A 17,753-nucleotide genomic window follows, 5' to 3' on the forward strand; every position below is an offset into this window, starting at 1 on the left:
GACACCAAATAAACGTTTTAAGAGGTTGGTGCATCTGGCTTTGTGGGTACTGTCACGCCAACTTGTAGAGGGCAAATGAAACTTCTCGAGTCAGACATGATTAGAAGTAAAATTAAGGAAGAAGCAAGAATGTTTAAAAAAAGGAAGAAATAAAAGGAGTGTGAGAGATCGTATCAAGTCAGCTCAATGTTTCAGAGGGGATGAAGTGAAAATGAATTTTTCCTGTTAGTAGGGCTTTGCTTATTTTGGTGAACACTGTTTCTGTGGGCTGTAGGGACAAAATTGGAGGTTGTGGAGCTAGAATTGAAGGAAGGGAGCTCCAGAGAGTGAATGTAGTCAGTGGTCATTGTAAGCCTAGGGAGAAAAAGGAGGTTTATGTAGGCTAGAGATGCAGTTGTGCTCAGAAAAAAGAGAATTTGAGGGTGACGGCCAGTGCAGGAAAGGTTGGAGGGGAAAACTAGAGAGAGCATAACTGGAATGAATTGAATATGTTCCCTGACATTTTGAATAGAATAATAATTTGGGGAAAGGAATTGAATCTGCAGCTGGACTCTTCCAGGTGGGATCATCAGATAATTCAGGTTGAAAGGGACCTTGAGAGGTCTCCAGTCCAACCTCTTGCTGAAAGTCAGATCAGTTGGGAGATCAGACAGGGTTGCTCAGGGCTTTGTCCGTTTGCGTCTTGAAAACCTCCAAGGCTGGAAACAGCTCAGTCCCCTGCTGTGTTGCCTGACTGTCATCATAGGGAGGACAGTCTGAACCTCTCCAGTTGGAACCTTTCTTTTTTCAGTTTGAAAGGACCTGTTGTCTCTCATCCTCCTGCGCTGCACCACAACATGTATCCTTGGCTCCATTTCACCAATCACCGCATAGGTATTGGGGGGCTGCTGCTAGGTCCCCCCAAAGCTGTTCTCCAGGCTGAACTGGCCCTCTCACACAGGTGCTGAGCCTTCAGCCATCTCTGTCTCCCTTTGCAGAACTTGCTCCTATTTGTCAACATATACCTGGTATCAAGGGACCCAAAACTCATCACGGGATGTAAGTCTTATGAGTGCCAAACAGAGGGGCAAATCCCTTCCCTCAGTCTTCTGGTTATGGTGTTCTTGTAGCCCAGGATGCTGCTGGCCTCTGTTGCTAGGCACACTGCTGGCTCATGCTCGGCTTGCTCTCTGCCAAGTTGCCCAAGGCTTTTTCAGGAGAGCCCTCCCTGGCCATTCAGTTGGGCCAGGGACTCCCCCATTGCAGGGAGTCTTTCTTCCCAGATGCAGGACTGTATATCTGTCCTTGTTGAATTTCACGAGGCTCCTGTTCATCTAGCCTGTCGGGGACCCCCTGGATAGCAGCCCTGCCCTCAAGGTTGTGAACCGGTTGTCGTCCACCCCCAGGGCATTTTGTCACCTCCTTCAGGTTGTTGATAAAGATGTTAAACAGGACTGGTCCGGGAGTAGAAGTGGTACCCTACTTGTTATCAGTCTCTGGGCAGAGTATGACTTATTAACCACCACCCTCCGAGCCGGACCAACCAACTGGTTTTTTACTCGTCAGGTTGTGCACCCATCCAGACCATAGTATCTTAAATTGGATGCAAAAATATTGTGAGAGATGGCATTGAAAGCCTTGCTTTCAGCACTCCATTGAGCAAAGGGCCTGCTTTTACTACCAGCCTAGCAGCAGAAGCCCCTGTGCCCTTGACATCCTTCACAAGCCCTAGCTGCAGGTGAACTTTGGTTTTCCTGACACCACCCTGACATGCCCAGGGTGATATTTCTAATTCCTCCTTTGTGGCCTGTCCTTGCTCCCACTCCCTGTATGACACCTTTGTACACGGGAGCTGAATCACAAGTTCCCTGCGTAGCTATGCCGGTCTCCTGGTACATCTACTTGTCTTCCTGAATGGACCACTCTTGCCCCTGGAGGGGGCTAAAGCCTTGCTTTCAGCACTCCATTGAGCAAAGGGCCTGCTTTTACTACCAGCCTAGCAGCAGAAGCCCCTGTGCCCTTGACGTCCTTCACAAGCCCTAGCTGCAGGTGAACTTTGGTTTTCCTGACACCACCCTGACATGCCCAGGGTGATATTTCTAATTCCTCCTTTGTGGCCTGTCCTTGCTCCCACTCCCTGTATGACACCTTTGTACACGGGAGCTGAATCACAAGTTCCCTGCGTAGCTATGCCGGTCTCCTGGTACATCTACTTGTCTTCCTGAATGGACCACTCTTGCCCCTGGAGGGGGCTTAAAGCCCCGCCAGCTTTCCTCAGCTTCCTTTTCCTTCAGAGCTGCCTCTCGCTGGACCCCCTTGCTAAGGTGGAGTCTGCTGACTTCATATCGGTTGGTTGAAGATAGAAGCTGGATTCTGGCCTTACTTGACTGAGTTTTACAGTCTGACTGTGTATTGCAGAGATGAACTTTCCTCACTGTGCATTTGACTCGACTCTCAGCAGCAGTTTTTTGTGATTTGCTGTGCTGTTTTGAGATTTTTCTTCCTGTGCCTCTCTAGGACCCAATTTCGCAGAGGAAAGCTGTTTGAAATGGCACCTGCAGGGCTTCATTGACTTCCTGGGCCCTTGCAGATGTCTAACTGTGCCACTGCAGGGGAAGATCCCTCCTCCTCCCCACCCCATCCCAGTTTTCTGCCTTCTGAAAGCAAACAGCTACCCTCCTAGAGAGTGTTTTGGAGAGGGATGCTCTCAGATTGGAGGGAAAAAGCAGACCTGGAGAAACAGTAGTGAGTCAAGTCTGGCCCAGACTGAAAGGAAAACTAATGCAAGCTTGGAGGCTGATGTGTAACATTTGTGATGCGAGTGAAAAGTGAAGTTGCTGTAGCACATAGTTTATATGCATTCTCTAACTGGGGTTGAAAACTTGGACCTCTTGGTTTTTTCCACTGAGTTACGGAAAGCAACACAAGCTTTATGCAGAGCACTGAAATGCACATTCCTTCATATGGAAAAGCTGTGGTCTAAGAGGCTTTATTGTCAAATGTGCTTTAAACTGGAGCTGATCTTTTGCTTTTCAAAAATTCAGTGACATTGTGTAAGCCAGACGTCTTTCTGACTCTCTAAAACTTGCTAAGTTTCTCCAGAGGTTTTGATTTGACCCGTTTTTTGGGGAAATCCATTGGATTAAATGTAGTTACTGGGAAACTGTTGAGTTTAGTGTAAAACCTTTAAGAGAAATAATTGCCATTTCTGAAAGTCAGGTTCTTGGCACTTGTGTGTGGCACCCTGCATTGGCATTGTGGTTCTAGACTTGAACTTTATACCACGTTGAGACAGCAGTTTTTTGTGTTTAGAAGGCTGTGACTAGTAAATTACAGAGAGCTGTGTAGGTGTGTTGTCTCATTAGAAACTGGCATTTTGGTTTTCACAACTTCCTTTTCCATTGTCGGAGAATGTAGCAGCTCTGTTGTAAACCGTGTGGCACCCTGCGTTGGCATTGTGGTTCTAGACTTGAACTTTATACCACGTTGAGACAGCAGTTTTTTGTGTTTAGAAGGCTGTGACTAGTAAATTACAGAGAGCTGTGTAGGTGTGTTGTCTCATTAGAAACTGGCATTTTGGTTTTCACAACTTCCTTTTCCATTGTCGGAGAATGTAGCAGCTCTGTTGTAAACAGTGTGTTGGATCATTTTACAAAAAGGGAGAAATCTAATTGGGTGACCTGTGTAGCCTTCTTGCTTTATAGTGTTTGCAGACTTGGAGAGTGGTCTTACCTTCAGTGGTACTGTACTTTGCTGTAGCTGTAGCCATTTCTTGTGTATTTAGGGGCTGCTTTCTTAGCAAAATGATGAAGGCATTTGTCTGGTTGGAAGACTGCTCTAGTTACTTTTGCCTTAAAGAATGATTTAAAGGTTTTGCTTTGTTCTCCCTCTTCTTTACCCTCCACTTCCCCCTTCACCTTTAGGAAACTAGCAGGATGCACTCTCTTCATCACAGGCGCCAGCCGGGGCATTGGCAAAGCCATTGCTTTGAAAGCTGCCAAGGATGGCGCCAACATTGTGATAGCTGCCAAGACAGCTGAGCCCCATCCTACTCTTCCAGGGACTATCTACACTGCTGCAGCAGAGAGTAAGTTGTAGTAAATGAGGGTGGTCTTCAGGTGCTGGGTTGGGTGTACGCCCTAGCTTAATTGCCATACCCGAGGGGAAAACTGCGTAGACTCTCTTAGCTCCAATTCACCTTTAATAAAATAAGGTTAGTGCTTCTCTTGCCTCCCAGGAATGCTGGGAGGTATCAAAATATTACTGTAATGAAGATGTGTGTGTATAGATGTGAAAATGCTATGTTAGTTGAGATGTATGTATGTGAGAACATACGCATTCTCGGTGTTAAGATTTGGTTTTGGCTTCCCTGTTCTTTACGCAACATACAAAAAGGTCGCAATTTGAGAGTGCGATTTTCAATGCCTTTTTGAAGCATGTCATTGAATGAGAGATTCTCAGTAGGTTCATGCTATTTGTTCCATCTGAGAGCAAATTTTTAAATGTTTAATTTTTTAATTGTGCAGTTGAAGCGGCTGGAGGAAAGGCTTTGCCATGCGTCGTTAATGTGAGGGAAGAACAGCAGATTATTAATGCCGTGGAGAAAGCTGTGAAGACTTTTGGAGGTATGTTAAGGTGTGGAGGAGATGTTAACAGGCAGATTGTTCAAACAAAAAGAGAAAAGAACAGACTGCCTTACTTGTGCTTTTTGTCTTTAAATGCTAATGTGAAATGGCTTATTTTAAAACCAGGGATTGATATTTTGGTGAACAATGCAAGCGCCATCTCTTTGACTGGCACTTTGGAAACAGAAATGAAGAAAGTCAATCTTATGATGGATGTCAATGTACGAGGAACCTACCTTACGTAAGTGCTGAGAGAGGGAAGCAAAGTAATTCTAACAAAATGTATGATGTTATCTCAGTTTTTCTGAGAAATTGTGTAGCTGTCTTGCTACCCTAGAGCTGGAGTGCAAGTATTCTACATGTGCTCACAGGAAGTTGCTTGGTTATTGGCCAACTGATTTGAAATAATTATTTGCAAGAATTGCAAGTTGGAGTAAACAGGAACCTTATTACTGTAGTCATTAAGTGTTCACAAGCCCCTCCATGCAGGTAGGAAGCAGAAACTAGTTTATTTCAAATGGAGCTTCAGCTTGGCTTTGCTAAATGCTGTCTGCTCTTTCATTTCAAGCAATATTACTAACTCTTTGCATACATTAAGTGCAGTATCTTTTTTGTCAGCTTCCTTCTCACAAGTGTCTTTCTCATCTTTAGAGACATTATATAACTTACAATAGTTAAAAGAGAAATGTTAAAGATGTATCTTAACGATCTAAAGTGTTCTCTGCCTACTTTCAGCTTATCAATTCTATAATTTATTTAAATTACCATACCAAGATTTGATTTCACAATTCCTGTGTCCTTATTTTGCTCATTTTTTGGAAGTAGATTCAGTAGGTGGGATCATCTTTAGATTTACAGGGTGTCATTTATAGTTGCTCTGTTTTGAAATGAAAACTTTGATTTTGATGGGGTTGTGTTTAAAAAAAAAAAAAAGCCCTTAGGATGATGCAGATTCTCTATATTCAGTCATTGCTTGATGTGATCAGGAGCTTTTTGTATCAAAGTTTTATCTAGAATAGTGTCTGTCATTCTCCTTTGTGCAGATGAATCTGGTTATGAGATACCATGATTATATTCCTTAATGTTCTTTTGCTAAGAATCAGTGAAGGGATTTGCCATTAGAACAGTGTAAAAACACACATGAATAGCAGCTTTCTGAATGAGAGAGACACGTGCACAGCATGTAGATAGCATGGAGAGAGAAGGAGGGTGGAAGAAAGAAAGACTCTGCTTGCAGAGTGGGATTTCTGTGCTTCCATCCTGTGATGTCTGCTTTTGAAAGGCTATAAGTGTAAGCAGTTCCGCGCTCAGAAAGGAAAATTGTTTTTGGAGCTTAGCATTCCAGAAAATGCTCTGTGGATATCCCTTGCTAAATCTCTGAATGGGTTCCACTGTGTTGCCAGTGGCAAGCTCCATTTACCCACACCAGCCAACAGCGACAATCACTTTCTTGATGGTACATCTAGCTATTCCAAATTAATGGAGGATTCTTAAAGTCATCTTTCCTTTGGGTGCTACTCTGCCTTAAAAAGATTAAAAAGCAGGTTCTGTGTTGCTGCAAATGGAAGAGTATATGAAAGATTAATGCCTCTCAAGGGAAGTTACAAATGATCTTTGTCATTGCTTTTATAGCTGTCAGTTGGGAAGACCTAGTCAAGCATTTCAGCCTTTTCTTCCCCTTGCTTTGTATGTTGCTTCTGCTCGTAATTTGTAGACATCTGTTTGCAATTTAATGCTGAGGAAGTTATAATAGCTAAAAAAAAAGTGGTATGGATTTTTTGTCTGTGTGGAGGAGGTAGGATGTCCCCTATTACAGAGTATACCTGTTGACATATTCTTGGTTCCTGTGCATTAAGAAATTGAGACACCTGTTAGTGAACCTTGTGCACTGCCACTGAAAAGAGTTGAAACCCCAGGTGGTAAATGATTTACTTTACTACTGTAATGATTTTGCGGTTGAAGGTGTCCCTTCTGTGGCTGACAGTATGCGTGGGTCCTGTTGAAATGTGTGAATAGTAGGTCAGTAGTGTAGTCCTCTGCGGTGCTGTTCTCCCTGTGAAGCTTGATTAAAAATTCTCCAGCAGAGTTCAAATGCAAACATGTACCTTAGTGCTAGAAGTGAAGTCAAGTGACGTTTTTTATAAAGTAAAAGTTACGATTTACAGATACATGTAAATTCTAATTTGAATGAAATAGTGACTCTTCCAGTCAGCTGAGAATAGGTTTTCAGTTTTGCTTTGAATATTTGCAATAGCTTTTCACTATACAGTATTATTTCTTTAACGTGGTTTTAAAGAAGAAATAGGTATGTGATCAGAATATATTTATGACTAAATGATGCTCTACACTGTTAATTTCGCTTGTTGCCTCATAGTGTTTTGTTGGCCCTGCCAGAACTATTACAAGGAGATTATGGCTTCTGAGCATCTGGAAAGTCAGCTTTAGTAGATGCAGCTGCACCATTTGGAGAATGTGGTCCAGTTAGCAGGAATGAATACTAGGCCTGAGATAACTGAGCTAGGACAGATTGTTTTTATTGTTCTTTATATCAGTTAAATAATTGATACAGGGGCAGGGTCTCAGCTTAGTGTTGGACTTTCATGAAAATACTGGTCTGCTAGTATGTTTTTTCCTGTAATTATAGGTGTTCCATAAAATAAGAGGTGACTGATTTGTCTGAATATATCTTTCAGGTCTAAAACATGCCTTCCCCACTTGAGGAAGAGTAGGAACCCCCATATCCTGAACCTCAGCCCACCTATGAATATGAATCCCATGTGGTTCAAAAATCATTGTGGTGAGTAGTATTCAGGGCCTTTGTTGTTATTTTTTGAGAATCATGTAAATACCTGGTGAAATGTGTGGGAGTGCCAGCCCAGAATGCTAGATCTTGTATCTTTAGCACTATATACAGACTGGCACTAATAGTTCCCCAGGGTGTTTTGTACCTAACCTAAAAGAAATTGTTTTGTGGGAAAACATAGTGCAGGTTTCATGGCCTAATATGTCCTTTATGTTTTCAAGAATGTTTTCAAGGTAAAAGTCCGTGCTTTTTCATGGGAATTCTTAAGACTACAAAACATTTTCTGTTCCAAATAGAGATTGAAACCAAAAATCTATTTTCTTACCAGTTCAGCTTCACATTTTATTTAATAAAGTTCAATGTTGTCTTTTAAAATGGAAATTAATTTTGAGGTGGGAAAGGGACCCCATTTTGTCTTGAGGTTAATGTTGCTCATTTTAAAACTGTAAAAAAAACCTTTCGATTTTGGACACTTGTCATGTTAAACTCCTCCAGCAAGTCCCAGTTCTTTCCCCCCCAAAAGCTTCCCTTCTCAAAATAGATAGATGACAAGGATTTAGAATGTCCCTTTTTTTCTTTTTTTTTCTATTTTTTTTTCTGTAGAATACTAGTTTGGTTGTTAGCAGCTAGTATGCCTTAGGCCTCTTGAAAAAAACTGGGCACTCTTGTCAGTGTACTGTGTATAAAAAGCACAACAAAACCACCATGCAGCTAGGCTTCAGTCGTCGTTTTTGTCAAAACGTGTAGCTCTCGTGTTACTTGTAGTGAAAAGATGGCAGACTATAGTTTGTATCTGCTAGGGGTGGTGGGGAGAAGTGAGAGACTTTGACTCTAGGAGATACTGTTTTGTCCCCAAAAACTTAGTTTTCCTTATGAACAAATCATTTTGGTTTTTCTTTCCTTCGTAATTAAAGTTCTGTTGATAAAGTGTAATTTTTTATTTTTTTTATACTTCTTGTATTAGCTTATACCATTTCTAAATATGGGATGTCCATGTGTGTCTTGGGAATGGCAGAAGAATTTAGAGGAGAAGTTGCTGTCAATGCTTTATGGCCCAAAACAGGTGATTTTTTTTTTTTTAATGGTACTAAAATAATGACTTTCTGTATTTTGTCTTCTACAGCTTGTTTTATTTGACTTTGATTATACTTCGGGCTTCTTCTGGAACTGATTCAGGAGGCCGAGCAGTTCTTTTGCTTATTCTTTGTTCATCCTGCATGGGTGCTGGTTTTCATTCCTAGTTCTCACTAGACCATTGCCACTTTGATTCAAACTCATCTTCAGCTAGTTTGCAACCCATTCAACCCATTCAACCCTTTCAGTTGGCGGAAGCATCTGTGCAGTATTTGGCTTGTCTGTGCTCTTTCTCATGCACCCAGAGTTTTGGTTTGGACAGAATCACAAAAGTATTAGCATGCTTTCATCAGTAGGTATTAAACGTCTGTGTATGTAGTACTATTTAGAATTCCTTGCTAGTTAAATTGCCAGAGCGTAGATAGAACTGACAAGATACATACCTCTGTAAATGCAGAAATAATTAAAAAAACCCTGTTCCTAGAAGTTTTGGTGCAGTGGGACAGCAAATCATGGGACAGAACCATCTGCTTGCAAGTCACGGGAAATTAAAGAGCTCTGTGGAAGAAAAACAACTTGATGCTCCCACATTGTATTAACTTCCATTTGTTGTCTATGGGTCAGTGAGGATCAGGGCTGCTGTTTTGAGGTTTATTCAGCTGTTTGCCAAAGAGGCCAGTCTCTTCACCCCAGAAACTTCTATGTACAGAAATGATACTGATGTTAAAATCAGTAAAGACAGAAGGTGATCCTGCAGTTTATTCCCATAACTAGTGGAGGGAGGGAAGAAGGAAGAGGAAATAAAAATATCAACCAAGATCCTCTTCTGGGGCTAGCGCTCCAGTGTAAGAAGTGTTTGTACCCAGACACTTCTCAACATTTTCCTGTTAGGAGTTGCAGGCCCCTTTTAACTTCTAGTGTGGAAGCTCTCTGATTTGCTTCCTCTAAAGTGAGGAATATGAGCAAGACTTAATTATCTCAGACAAAATCAGCTGAGCTTCTTTGCTTAAATACTGTAGGTGATACTCAGTTGAACGCTTGGGTTAGTATGTCTGACAGGCCTGGTCCTTCTTCATTGGTCTGGATGCTTGCATCCTAAATTCTCCCAGTAAATGAATGCCTCATAATTCTGCTCACAGTATGATTTTTACCCATAGAAATATTTTGGTAAGGGATTGACTTTTTGAATGATGATTATATCGTTCATGAGAATTACATCATCACAAAACCTGTACTGTCTGTTTTGAAGAGGATAAGCTTTTAATCTTTGGTGTACTGAAGGCAACTGCAGGTATAACTTCAGGGACTGGATTGCCTTCCTGGCAGTGGAGTGAAAGCTCACCTTTCAGGTTTTGGGTCTCTCTTGTATTTTTTTATTTCTGAAGGAGTCAGAAGAAACATGCACTTGTTTCCACATACTTGCTTCTTGAGTGCTCCAGGGAAACCTCAGAAAAGTTTCAGTGGCGATTTCCCAGCATCTATATTTGTCATCTGGAATAGAGCCATGAAATTTGGTTCTTAAAGCCTTTAGCTCCCTAGACCTCATGCCCATTCTGCCTGGCTTGTCCCTAAAATGGGGTTTATATCTCCTCAGAATCCTATACGTAGGAGTAATTTGGTTTTCCATTGGCAGAGGTGATCTTTTATCTACCATTTTGTGGTTTTTGGTAACTGACTGATTAAGCAATGTAAATCGTATATGAGAGTTAGGGACAGTGAAGTAATTAATCCAGAGTATCTCATTCAGAGAGATGTGGTATCAAGCTGCAGACAACATTACTAATTTGACTTATTTTCTCATGCAAAAGGTGTTACAAGATTACCTGTGTCTTGTAAATGCACATATTTACACACTGCATAGGCACATTATGTGCCCCCTCCACTGCTTTCTGATTCTTCAACACCTTCCTTCTATGATTCTGGATAGGCTGGAGAAAACATCCACTACTATTGTGGAGATGAGTTGGTGGTTTTATGGGTCCCAACATACTGTTGAAAGCTAAAGAATTCTTCCTGCAGAGACCAGCTGGTTATACTAGGTCTTTATTTTGCAATGTAGGTGTTTTCCCCCATCCATCTGAATAATTCAGCCTCCTGTTTTTCATGGCAAGGGAAAACAGAACCTAGGAGAATTTGTCCAGCCGCTCACGATGAAAAATTTTTCGGAGGGATGGCTAACTTTGTAGGCAGAAGTTACATTCTGTCTTATGTTGCATAGCTGAATTCTTTCTTTCTTTCCAGTGTTTGTATATGCTGTAGCACTCCAAATGTCAGTAGTAGTACCAGTGTCCCAGATATGGTATGGTATGGTATTAAAGGATGTCTATGATGTATTAATTAAACTTTTACAAAATTCTTCTTGGGGGGGAAAACCCAAACCAAAGAAAGTAGTATCTTTCTTTTGTGCATTAGAGTGCCACTGTGTCCTTGGTAACATATTTGTACCTGCTAAAATAAGTAAGAGAGTAACACTGCAGAAGCTGGCACTTGTTCTAGAGTGCAGTTCATATCTGTTCCCCTCAGGAACCTCCAGAACATGAGGCTTGGAAGTGCAGAAAGATTCAGTTTACGAATGACAATAGTATATTCTAATAGATGCTTGTTTTAATGAAGATTTCTCTCTGTGAGGTGCTGCAAAGTAATTTAAAAAGTACTTAAGCTTTCCGTAAAATCAAAGGCATGCAGAGCTCTGTATTTGCTGAATCCATTCTTGCTCGTTCAGTTTGACTGTTAGAAACGTTAGATGAGCTCTCAAAGTTTGTGTAAATCATTGATGCCTCCATGAAAACTGATGTGCCCTCAAGTATAAAAGAGGATAACAGTGTGCAAATTCTACAGTACAAAAAATGTTCTTGCAAAAGTTTTATCTTCCAAAAGTGAGAAAGTTAACTAATTTCAAGTGGTCACCAGAGAGAGAGAGAGTTACAGACTTCCATGGTATCTAAAATACAATTGCAAAATTCTTAATTAAAAAATCCACTGTCATCTCGTACAAATGTGATTAGCCTCAGTGCTAGTACGGATGCCAGTATCTGTTGATTAATCAGACACTTTAAACACATGAAAGTATGCTGGTAATAAGATGCCAGGAGATCTCTATATATCTAAAAGTGAAAGAGGAGGCCTACCAAAAGGGCAAGGGGTAATCCCACCATTAAGAGTACATATGAATAATAGCGGCGTCCTGGAACAGAACTAGAAGACTTTTCATGTGCATTAGAGGAAAACCAGCAACGCTTTATACGAAATAGGTGGAACAATGTGCAGCCAGACTATGAGGTTTAAAACCTTTTTGCTTCAGTCTGTGCACATAGGCTTACTGTGCTGAGAATAACAGTCGATGCTAACAGAGAAGTGGCAGAAATGTGGGCCAGGAAAAGAAAACACATTAATGAGTCCTCAGAATAGTGGAATATATTCAGGTCAACAGGACCTGGTAAACTTCATCAGAGTATTTGACAGAAATGTTCTCTGAACTATTAGTAGTTATTTAAAAAAAACTAAAAAATCTTGCAGGACAGATCGCATTTCAGAGGACCAAAGAAGGCAAATTTATTTCCTATCCTTAAAAATGAGAAAAACACCTAGGGAGACTGAGGTGTATGTACAGTATATCTATTCGCCACTTTTTATTTATAGCGTATTTATAGCAGTTCAGTTGATTTGAAAAAAAGAAGCTGAGGTTGGTCGAAGGTAAATGAAACCTAGGGGCTAATTCTCACCACAGAAGGGTAAAATAAGGGAGTCAGCAAGGACATGTACCCACTCTTGCATTTTCCTAGAAAACACTTTGACAGGACCTCCCTGGCCAGCATTGAAGACTGCCGTCCTTTTTCCCAGTTCCTAGTTTGGAAGGTGAATGATCCAGCTCTGATAGACGTGTCCTGCATGGTGCCTATTCTTTGCTTTTTAAGGGATGTTGGGATCATTTCTGCATCAAAGCTGCTGTTACTTTGTGTGGAATGGAAACACAGAAAGGAGGACAAAAGTGATTTAAAATCAGGTTTATCCTTCCGCCTCCAGGATCTACCAGCCCCAGGTGTAGGAGAGGATTTGTGAATCTGTCCCAAAACTTAGGAGCAGAGTGTTCAGTCTTAAACAGCAGATGGGAAAAAGCCATGAAGCAGAACTGTGTTACTGAAAACAGTAACATGGCAAATGCCAAACAGCCTCTCTGGAACAGGATGAAAGAAAAATGAAATGGATACCTCAGCCTGGAAGAGCAAATTAACAGACATAGACTGGAACATGCCACAGTGTTAGTGACTCCCTTGGGGGAAGCATAAAGAAGACTAACGGAATGGTGCAGAAGTTAGTAGAATTGGTTAATAAAACAACCAGAAGCTTAGGAGATCTGGATTTTATTCTTGGGTCTAACACAGCTTTTCTGTGGAACATTGAACAAGTTAGTTGAGTTTTTGCTATTTGGTTTCTCATTAACTTAGGAGAGACACTTTGGTATCTCATGGGAGTTATTACAAGGCTAAAATTAAGCATCAAGATTTTCAGTGTCATAATCACCAAGGGAAGTACCTCTTAACGACTGATGTATCATACGTTCACTTTGAGAAAAATAGTTGTCCTGTTAGTTTTTCATGTCCTGAATAACCTGGAGGAAATCCACAGAGGGGAACACTGATAAAGGGATAGAGGGGTGTGAATGTCATAAGAAGTCCTGCCCATTATGCCACTTTTTGGTTCCTTTAACAGTTTTCTTGTTTTTACTGGTGCTTGTAGAGCATTATTTGTTGGTTGGTAGTATTTCATTTCTCGTACAACTTCCTTTTGCATGAAAGGAAAACAAAGTGTGTGTACTTGCCAGAGAAATGGGAATTTCATGTTGTCGGTGTTAAAGCTTTGCTTTCTTACCCTCCAAACTTTGTAGCCATACATACAGCTGCTCTGGATATGCTGGGAGGATCTGGAATAGAAAAGCAGTGCAGGAAAACGGACATCCTTGCAGATGCTGCATATTGCATTTTAACAAAACCAAAAAGTTTCACTGGAAACTTCGTTATTGATGAAGTTCTGCTGAGAGAAGAAGGAGTTAAGGATTTTGATGTCTATGCAATTGCACCAGGTAAAACAGATCTTTAAGATGAGAAGTAAGTTCAGGAAGGAGGGAAGGCTGTATGGAGAATATTAATACAGTTTTGTTTCTAGGGGCTCTTAAATTAGTCTGTAAAAAGTTGCTTTCCCTCAGCTTTCAGAACATGCCTCCCTGGAAAGCACATACGAGTCCACTGAGATTCTAATCATCAAGTGCCTATTAAATTAAAAAAAATAATTTAATGAAAAGAAAATGTACCTGCACTGTAGATGTATATATTACTATTTACTAGCTAGTGAGATAGATTTTTTTTTTTCTTCTCCAAATGTTTTTCATTGCAACTTTAAGAGGCTTGTAGGTCAGATTTTAAATTAACCAAACTGTAAACATGTTATTTCATGTTATGTCTTTCCTTCAAATTGTAGTTTATTTACTTATAAACTTGGCTGTAGTTTCATACGAAATTGATTCCTGTTTGTGCTGTCCAACTTTACTTGGACTTACTATTACATTTTTCCTCCCTTTTAGGTCACCCCCTGATACCTGACTTCTTCTTGGATGTTGAAACTGACATGACAGCCATGAAACAAGAAAGAGATGGTAGGGAAAGCACTGTGTGTAAAAGTCAATCATTTCTGACAATAATGAATGCCCTATTTCAAGTCATTTTTTCTTTTCTCCCAAGAGCTTGGTCTCCACTCAAGCTATGTGGCAAAACCCCTTTTCTCATTTGGAGGGTATGATTTATGGAAATTACTCTCTACTTAAAGCTAGGGAAAGAATGTTACCTCCTGCAGGACCTTCATGGTATAAAATCAGTGCCTTATTTGAAGAATCCTTTTTTAACCATCTGACTTGTGGTAGTATGAAGGTCACAGGTAAATATTGCTGGAAAAAGAAATTCAATGGCAAACAGCACATTTTGCAGGAGTGTCTCATTTGCCTTGCTAAATTTATACAAAAGAACACAACGTAGAGCCTCCATTGCTTCTTAGATAAAACTTGCACAATTTACACAAATATCTCTTAGATGAAATGGCGAAGTCCTTTCTTGGAAAAGCATCGGTTTTGCTTTTTCAGAATTGTAGTGTGTCAAGTAGGAGGGCAACTAAGAATGCTGAGCAGGTGTCATAGGAGTGCAAAAACAGGGATAAGAGAAGGGCAGAGGAAGCAAAGTTTGAACAGTCCCTTTCCCCTGAAAATACTGTTTGAGCAATAGCACGAGGACTGTTCTGCCAGGGAGGGATGGTGTTAGTTCCCTGGGCCTCACGGCACAGGTTATTTAGCAGGGACTCACAGGATAGTCCTAACTGTGTTTTGATACTCAAGACACCTAAGAGACCTTTGACAACGTTTGCAGGGGCTGTTCCACTTGATCAGCCTTGTATATTGCAAATGCTGTCCCTCACTGTTAAATGTACGTGTTCACCGCGGTATGGTAAAATGCCGATTAAAGCAGCGAATTCATTTACAGCTTAGAAGCCTTTGCAGAAGGCTTAATAAAATATCCGTGTTCTTAGCGAGACAGAGAAGAGGGAGAAGTATTTTGAGGTGAAAGCGGCGTTTATTAAAGACACTGGTTTGGGTTTTGCGAGTGCTGTCAGGAGCGTGTGGATTGCATTAGACAGCAATGTGCTGTGGAAGCATTTGTAACGAACTGCGAACAGTCAGAATTAGAATTTTGCCGTGGTTTTATTTTCACTTTTCTTTTGACGTATTAGGAAGAGAAATATTTTGCAAAATTACCTTTGGTGCTCTGCACCTCCTCAGATTCCCAGGTGCTAAACCCACCCTTTGTCAGTATTAACACTGAAATGGGAAAATACTCGTTTTCCCTAGCGTGAAGCTTAAATCTTTTCAAACGGAGTTCTCTACGCGTGTTTCTACGTGCAGGTTTAAAGCGTTTTGCGTTTGAAAGAGAAAAATAATCCCTTTCTTGTAGGTGCTTCCCAAGCATTCAAAGAGGAGAAGAAGTTAAGCGGATCCCAGCGTGAAGGACCAGGTGGAGCGAAGGTTAACGCAGGATCTGCCCCAGCCAAGCCACCGAGTCCTGTTGCAGAAACATTCAGAGTTATTCAGGGGGCAATGAGCGAAGAGTATGTGAGAGCGACTCAGGGTGTCTTTCAGTTTGAATTATCTGGTAAGACCATCCCGTGTAAAACCTCCACGTGCTCACACTCCTGGCAAAAGGCCCCGGGTGTTTTCAAAGAGGAACACTCGCCTCTTCAGGCTGATCCCGAAACAGACCACCTTTTGTTCTGCTTGTTCTGTGTGCTGCTCCTTCTCGGGACCAACTTCAGCACGCGCAGGAGGCTGCTGCCGCTCCTGGCGTATGCGGGCAGGCTTTGTCACAGCGCTGGCCCTACGGCACGGGGTTAGCATGGCGATCGATAGACGGGGCGCTCGCAGGGTCACGGTGAAAGCACCAGCTCTGTCAGCAACGTGCTGCCTTTGGGCTCTTCTGCCCGCGTCCCCGATGCGTGGTGCTGCGGGGCCTCTGCCAGAGGCTGGCCTTGCCTGCACGCAGAACGCGGGGCAAGTGGTAACCTCTTGCAGAGCGCCGCCAGCGTACGTAGTGTCGTGTGACTGCTCCAAACGGACACGGCAGCGGCCGCCTGACGGGGAGGAGTAGGGAGGGCGCCTTTGCTGCCTCGTCACCTCTTGTCACTGTCTGTTCAGGTGATGACGGAGGCACTTGGTATATTGACCTGAAAACCAAGGGTGGGAGCGCTGGTTTCGGAAAGCCTCCTGTGACGGCTGACGTGGTTATGAGCATGTCGAGTGCCGACTTTGTGAAAATGTTCACAGGTGAGTGACCGGTGCGTTTGCCAGGGCGGACGCGGGTACTGCTGCCCAGAAAACCTTCTGCTGATGGGCGAACAGCCAGCCTCCTCGCTTTGTGATCCTGGGATGGAGGGGCTTTGGGCTTTTTGTGGCTCAAGTGAAGGCGTAGGATAGACCCCCTCGGATTTTTCTGAACTCTTCCGGCCTGCGAACAGGAAGAGCACAAAAGCTTACGCTGCTTTTATGAACTAGGTATTGAAATTTTGGCAGCGAGTGTAGCGTCAGAAAGAACCCAGTCAATCTGTTGGACTTCTGTTCTGCACATCTCTAATCTGGGTTTCCTAAACGTGCACTGCTTTTACTGCAGAACTTGGTAGCAATACAGCTGCTAGGTCTCACTGTAGTGGCGTTACATTTTCCTGTGCACAGGCTGTCTACAGTTCCTTTTCATTTTCTGATGGTTCTGTTTCTTCTTTTTAGGTAAACTAAAGCCAACCATGGCCTTCATGTCAGGAAAATTAAGGATTAAAGGTAACATGACACTAGCAATAAAGCTGGAGAAGATGCTGACACAGCTTAACTCTAAACTGTGAGGGGAAAGCCTTACGAGCAGAACAGTGGCCTTTCATATATAACTGCAAAGCTGTTTTAAAATGGTAGTCCTTCTTTTTCTCTGATGCAATGTAATAAGTATGGATAAAATGTGAGATTTTTAGATAAGAAATAACTCCATCTGGTTAAGACAAGAAAGTGTTTGTGATTAAACTAATTCCTTCTCCCGAATACACATATTACATTGCAGGTGTTTTCTTTTCTTCTGCTCCTCTGGATCAATGCAGGACACCTGAAGTGAGTTTTTTCCCCACACAGTTGCTTGCACACATCCCATAAAAAAGATGGGGGGAGCAAACATCACCCTACAGATCTGTTTCTGTGATAGCAGTGCCATGCAGAGATTCCTGAGCTGGCTTAGAAGTGGAAGCAATATGGCCAGTGCAGCAGGGCCCTAATTACCCCTGGTAAATTAACATCTCTTTTTTTTTTTTTTTTTTTTTTTTTTTGCTTTCCTGGAGTTGATTACCTACACTAGTTCTCATACCTCTGTATTGCACTGAGTTAGGCTGCACAGACATACCGAGTGATACGCAAGTTTTCTTTTTGTGCAGAGGTACACACGCGCACATGCACTCACACTCCCCTGCCCCCGACCGCCACAGACAAGGTGCTGACTTCTACAGCGCCTTCATGTGGCATTACGAGGATTAACCTACATCACTGCAGCCCCCCACTTCCCCTTCCCTTCCCTTCAGCTGGTAAAGATTGAAGCTCACTAGTAAAAGCACACGTCCCACTCTGTAAGTGGACACGTGCACACATGGTCTGCAACTTTGTGTGACTTTGTGCATCTGCAAAGCCAGATGCACCAACCTCTTAAAAC

At 42.1% G+C, this 17,753-nt stretch overlaps 1 protein-coding gene across 1 annotated transcript in view; it reads left to right on the forward strand.

The window, feature by feature from the left end:
- The window catches only part of HSDL2 (hydroxysteroid dehydrogenase like 2), a 20,175-nt gene extending 3,070 nt beyond the window's left edge, over window positions 1-17,105 (forward strand). Inside the window, exons 2-11 of the mRNA XM_009278780.2 lie at window positions 3,838-4,066; window positions 4,506-4,604; window positions 4,731-4,845; window positions 7,298-7,401; window positions 8,372-8,470; window positions 13,367-13,561; window positions 14,060-14,131; window positions 15,474-15,671; window positions 16,211-16,339; window positions 16,796-17,105. Coding sequence (XP_009277055.1) covers window positions 3,838-4,066; window positions 4,506-4,604; window positions 4,731-4,845; window positions 7,298-7,401; window positions 8,372-8,470; window positions 13,367-13,561; window positions 14,060-14,131; window positions 15,474-15,671; window positions 16,211-16,339; window positions 16,796-16,908 — 1,353 coding nt within the window. The 3' untranslated portion in view covers window positions 16,909-17,105. The remainder of the gene's footprint in view (window positions 1-3,837; window positions 4,067-4,505; window positions 4,605-4,730; window positions 4,846-7,297; window positions 7,402-8,371; window positions 8,471-13,366; window positions 13,562-14,059; window positions 14,132-15,473; window positions 15,672-16,210; window positions 16,340-16,795) is intronic.
- The last annotated feature ends 648 nt before the right edge of the window (window positions 17,106-17,753 follow it).

The sequence above is a fragment of the Aptenodytes forsteri genome, unplaced genomic scaffold, assembly GCF_000699145.1.
Source record: "Aptenodytes forsteri isolate BGI_AS27 unplaced genomic scaffold, ASM69914v1 Scaffold211, whole genome shotgun sequence".
Classification (NCBI taxonomy): Eukaryota; Metazoa; Chordata; class Aves; order Sphenisciformes; family Spheniscidae; genus Aptenodytes; species Aptenodytes forsteri.